This window comes from Nicotiana attenuata, unplaced genomic scaffold, assembly GCF_001879085.1.
Source record: "Nicotiana attenuata strain UT unplaced genomic scaffold, NIATTr2, whole genome shotgun sequence".
In the NCBI taxonomy this organism is placed as follows: Eukaryota; Viridiplantae; Streptophyta; class Magnoliopsida; order Solanales; family Solanaceae; genus Nicotiana; species Nicotiana attenuata.
Window position 1 is genome coordinate 101,595 of NW_017673584.1, and position 6,276 is coordinate 107,870.

The window sequence follows — 6,276 nt, forward strand, 5'->3', positions numbered from 1 at the left end:
AAGGACTGTAAGCAAAATCATAGAGGACAAGTATTAAATGTAAATTTTCAATTTTTCTAGGAAAACTCAGCTGATAATATGGTGTATGATTTGGGCGATTTGGGTTTACTGAGAGAAGCGGGTTAGGGGTTTTAGAGTTGGAGGTTCTAATATTTACTTTTTCTTACCTTTTTGTTGGCGGGTCAAATTTAATGGGTCGGGCAACGGGTAATGTGACGGGTCGTGTCTAATCTAAAATTCGATGGACCAAAAGTCTTGGATGAGTGCCACATGTCTAGTCTGTCAAGTTAGGGGTATATTTATGTGGATAGTAAGACGGTAGGGATTCTTTTGATTCAATAGTATAACGGAGGATAATTTTAAACAATTTATAATAGTAGAGGGATATATCAGACCCTTTTCCGTAGTATAAATTATGCTTAGTAAGAACTATGTTTGGTAAATGAAGTTTAAACTTGTAATATTGTATTAATGGAAGGTAAAGTAGATATTTAAGTTAATTAGTGATATACAAGTGAGATTAGGATCATTGTAAGTGAGTTACTGGATACATGTGATGGTGAAAGACACTATGTATGTAATGGAATAATTGAGGTGAGTGTAAACTGATCCAAATACGACGATTAACCCGGAAAAAGGCATTGATGAATCGAACCTCATAAACCAACAACAACAACAACAACGACTCAGTGAAATCCCACTAGTGGGATTTGGGGAGGGTAGTGGGTACGCACCTCATAAACCAACAACAACATCAATGACGACTCAGTGAAATTCCACTAGTGGATTTGGGGAGGGTAGTGTGTACGTAGACCTTACTCCTACCTCGAAGGGATAGAGAGGCTGTTTCCGAAAGATCCTTGGCTCAAGAGGACAAAAAGACAAAGGGAGACAATATCAGTATCACCACAGAAATCATAGGAAAAATAGGAACATCATGAAATCAAGAAGAAAGACTCAAAGTAAAAGTGTAGCTAGTACATAGGTCCGGCACTGAAAAGCGAAAGAGTAAGACACGACATTGCCACTAGATATCTTAGACAAAAACCCTACCAGACTAGACTAACAACGGTACGAAGTAAGGCAAGACTCAACTACCTCCTAACCCACAACCCCAATACTCGACCTCCACATCTTCCTATCAAGTGACATGTCCTCGGAAATCTGAAGCCTCGCCATGTCCTGCCTGATCACCTCTCCCCAATACTTCTTAGGCCGCCCTCTACCTATTCTCGTGCCCTCCACAACCAGCCGCCCACACCTCCTTACCGGAGCATATGGGCTTCTCCTCTGTACATGACCAAACCATCTGATCCTCGCTTCCCGCATCTTGTCATCAATGGGAGCCACACACACCTTCTCCCGAAGATCATCATTCCTAATCCTATCGAACCTCATAAACCATGTTATCCAATTAATAATGTCACGCACACCTCTCGCAACAGGACCTTGATTGCTCTAATAATTAAACTTGTGGCAAAGACGTTAAGGTTGCTGTAATAATTTTTTTATAGGCATTATTTTAAAGATGCTACTTCAGTTTACCGAGGACATGACCCTTAATAGAAGGGTTGGAGGTTAATAGCCTGTTTGGCCAAGCTTATTTTTTGGCCAAAAGTACTTTTTTTTTTAGTCAAAAGTGTTTTTTTGCCAAAATTAAGGTGTTTGACCAAGAAAAAAAATGTTTTTGAGTATAAGCAGAAGCAGTTTTGGAGAAGCAGAAAAGAGTAAGTTCTCTCCAAAAGCACTTTTTTGAAAAGCGCTTCTAAGAAAAATACACTTAAAAACACTTTCTAAAAGCTTGGCCAAACACTAATTGTTGCTCAAAAGCCCTTTTCAAATTAATTAGCCAAACACAAACTACTTCTTACCAAAATTACTTTTTTGAAAAGCGTTTTTGACAAAAGCGTTTTTCAAAATAAGCAGATTTTAAAAGCTTGACCAAACATGCTATAAGAATTAGGGTAGAAGAATAGTAGTTAAGCGGGTGTGTCTCATTTTCATGCCGGTTTCATTAGCATTAGTCTTGTATTTTTGTATCTTCGCATCCGCAAATATTTTTTACTATATGTCATTTGTTTCGCTTCGATTAAGCAGACACTTTTTTTGGCTAGCTAATGGATTTCAAGTAGTTGCCTCAAAGGTAATAGCCCATATCAGGTAGATAAAGACACTCAAATCTTTTTATTTGAAAGAGCAAGCCAGAGAAACGAAATGTCAAGATAAATACCTTTCATCCTAATCTCATCTATGGAAAAAGAAGGTGATAGACATATTTATTTTGTCGCATAAAACGAAATGGATATCAAAAGAAATTCACCATTTTAGAATATTGATCCCATAAACACAAGGGTCTATTGTACGCTTACCCTGCATTTCTGCAAGAGGTTGTTTCCGCCGCTTGAACCCGTAACCTCCAGGTCACACATGACAACAACTTTACCAGTTACGCCAAGGCTCCCTTTCCCCCCCCAAAAAAAAAATAGAATAACTCAAAACATGTCAATGACAGTCTCACTAACAAAAGTTCATCCTACAAATTATGTTACAAAAGAAACAGAAGAGATAATTAAAACTTCATAATAAGAACTAAGTCTAGTCTTACTTCCTACATCTCCAAGATGACACTGAAAAAAGAGCTCGATCGTGCCAACAAATCACCACACAACCATTCTCTTCTTTGATCTTGTATCCTTCACAACTATAACTTTGCAACAACCTTCTTGCCTGCAACATAGCATAATAACTCAAAGGCGCATTTCCAAAACCAGCTACATCAAATCTTTGGAACCATTTTTCGAGCTTCTCGTGCCTCTCCTTTCGTTCGAGTCCTTCACATGCTATAATGTTCTTAATCTCCTCACCTAACAGCATTTTTTCCACCTTTAACCTCTCCAATGATGTTCTTGGCAATGCGGATTCTAGACAATCAAATAATGCAGCATAATAATGTAACGACTCCGATAACCTCTCCATAAGAGTTGTTCCATTATGATTAGAATCTTGTTCTGTTACCACCATAACTTTTGGTGATAAACCCCACAAAGCATTGAGGAAACCATCCATTTTTGTTGTTGAACATAGCGGGGACGATGAAGCCGTGTCATTGCTCGGACTATAACCATTAGCCATATGGCCCATATCTTTTTCAAGCAACTCCCCTAAGGTATTTTGGTTGATCAATGCCCTATGCAAGTTAACACCATTTGAATGCTTAAAAGGCAAAGGGGACTTCTTTTGAGGTTCATTGTCGTGTCCAAGAAGAGTGTGCAATTGCATAACTGAACTAATCGCAAGCGCCTCCCCAGTTTTAACGCGCAATTTCTCAACATCAAGATCTTCCAATTGGCTAACTACTTGATTAAACTGAAAAGGTATATCCAACTTTTCTGCTTCTTCAGTAAGTACATATGCCATTTGATCCAACACTTCTTTTTGCTGATGAACCCCCGTTATGCGCAAATGAGGCGGTCCTTCAGGACGCGCACTTAAGTCCTGAAGCAATGCGCGCCATTGCAAGGGTTCACCAGCATTAAGATCAACAATATGAACCATCTTTTCACCTTCCATAGCTTCAATTATAGCTTGATTTGTAACCACAAAAGCAACCTTCAAAAAAGGAAAGAACTCGAAAAACATCTTCCTAACTAAAATATCTTCTGAGACAACCGATAACTTAGTCGAACGCAATGCCTTATAAATACCAGGCCAACTTCTAAGAATCCTATCAGCTAATGCCTCAGTAAAATGTGAAGCAATTCTTTGCATAGTATCTCCATTAGGAGAAGCAAGTTGGGAAATATGATCAAGTGCTATATTAGCATTTTCAAGACTACCACAAGAAACATGATTAGCACAAGCAAGTAAAAGGTGTATTAAATACAACCCTCTTTCTTCAGATTTCAGCTCCTTAAGCCACTGATTTGATGAACTAAAACCAGGTGATAGTGACATTATTGGAAATATTTGAATAGGTGATGATGATGTCACAGATGATGAACCATCATCTTGTAACATTTTCACAAACTAATAAATAGTAAATGTTGGTTCAAAAGTATTAAAAAAAGTTCACTTCACACACCTCAGGGTGGTTGAATGAATAATACTTTTTGAATCAAGACACAAACTTTCCAATAAATAAACAACAACAAAGACAGTCTAATTCCACCGGTGAGATCTGGGGAGGGTAGTATTCCGCAGGTGGGGTCCGGGGAGGATCAACAACGACAAACACTATAATTCCACATATGGGGTCCGGGGAGGGTAGTATTCCATAGGAGGGGTGTAGGTTGGATCAACAACAACAAATACAGTGTAACAGGTGGGGTCTGAGGAGGATAATATTCCACGGGTGGGGTATGGGAAGGATAGTACATACACAGACCTTGCTCTTAAATGAACTATTGACAAAGTACTAAGAACAACTGAGAGGGAAAGAGAGACACAAAGAGAGTGAGTATATCCAAGTGGCTGCTATACTAAAAAAGGCTCAAATAATCGGAAATAATCTGAATTCACTATTATTTCAGTCCAAATTGTAAAAGCTCAGCAGAAAGGTAAAAGCTTGAATTGGAAAAATGAAATCTTGGCTCAGCTATTGAAAATCACCAAGCAGAAAACAGAGCAAAAACAGAGCAAAAGTTAAATTTGGCAAGAAACTTACCAAATAGAAGAACAACAACAAATTCCTTTAAGGGTTATTCAAATCAACAAAACCCCACAAATAGCACTAAACAATTCACTACAAAGTCAGTTTCTTTAGTGAAAAATCTTTGCTAAAACTAGTTAAAGACTCTGCTTTTGTAACTTGCTGCTGAAAGAGGAAAGAGAGGAAATAAGGAATTGGGATTCTATTTTTGGGATTCAATTAAAGATGTTTTGAGAGAGAGAGAGAGAGAGAGAGAGAGAGTTGTGTCAGGTTTGTGAGAGTTTCTTCATTGCTACGTTTGTAGACAATGCGTGGGTTTGGTTTTTGTCCTTACTGTTTTTGTATTTGTCTTTTCAGAAGAATATGGAATTTGTGAGAAATCTTTATTTTTGTGTTAAACCTTTATTTTTCTTTCCAAAATCTCTCTCTCCCACCACCCCAAGGAATTTGTTTTTGTTGTTAGTTGGAATAGAGGATTTAAATCATACTTTACTTTATTGTGTAGTTAATAATGGTAGTTGTTTCTTTTTTATAATTTAAAAATCATCAAGTAACGCACTATTTAATCAGTCGTTCCTTTTTATCATTTAACTATTCTTATTAAGTAACGCGTTATTTAATAAGTTTTTTAACATCATTTGAATCTGCCCCAATGTATATATTACACTTTATGTTATTACTGCTAGACCAAAGTCTCAACTAACAAAACTTGTTTATTTTACCTTTCTTTCATGTTAAGCTAAATAATGGGTAATTCGTTAATGCAATTTTTTAAAAAAAAAAATGGTTATGTGAGTATTAAATCATTGAGAATCAGTAACGCACTATTTAATCAGTATCATTATCTACTTAATACTAAGTTTCTTTTAACATCATCCGAATCTGTAGTAATGTATACATCACATGTTGTGCTATTACCGCTAGACCAAAGTCTCAGCTAACAAAATTGTTTATTTTACCTTTTTTCATGTTAAATTAAGTTTTGAATAATTTATTAATATCGAATTTTTTAAACGGTTATGTGCCACGTAAAATTAAATCGTATTGCAAAAAATAATAGATATTCTTACCTAAAGAATCAATGTACTTTCATATCTCCATTTTGTATTTCTCCATGATAAAGTAATATGTTTTTTGTATAATTTTTTTTTAATAGAAAAGAACTACTTCAATTGTTACTAGAATTTCTTCTTCCTACAAAGAAAAGTTAACTTTATTTATTATTAATAACTAAAAAAGGGAACAACTAAAGTGCTTGTTGCATAGTGTCACCTTTATTACCCATAACAATATGTTCAAGGAAGAGTTTATTAATGCTTTAATCAACCCCCCACCCCACCCCACCCCACCCCACCCCCCATTTTCTATGTGTCTATGAGGGAGTCAGACTGTGAAACAACTTTTTGGTTGTATGTTTGTCATGACATAAGATGTATAGGGAATCAAAGGTGGCTAAAAAGACTAAATATTCTAAAAAGGTTACTTCAATCCAAACATGCCCTAACAAAGACAAAGAAAAATGTCATCATTTCCTTTGTTTCGTAGTGGGAAAATGGGGGAATTGCAAGAAAGTTTTTTGTTTGTGTAATAAGACCAAAAGACTTTTCAAATTTGTATTTATTACTTTT

At 36.2% G+C, this 6,276-nt stretch overlaps 1 protein-coding gene across 1 annotated transcript; it reads right to left on the reverse strand.

Moving 5' to 3' along the window:
• Window positions 1-2,305: 2,305 nt before the first annotated feature.
• On the reverse strand, window positions 2,306-4,962 carry LOC109216784 (scarecrow-like protein 3). Its single transcript, XM_019380972.1, has one exon. The coding sequence runs from the start codon at window positions 4,015-4,017 to the stop codon at window positions 2,602-2,604; it is 1,416 nt and encodes a 471-aa protein (XP_019236517.1). The 5' UTR covers window positions 4,018-4,962; the 3' UTR covers window positions 2,306-2,601.
• Between the last annotated feature and the right edge of the window lie 1,314 nt (window positions 4,963-6,276).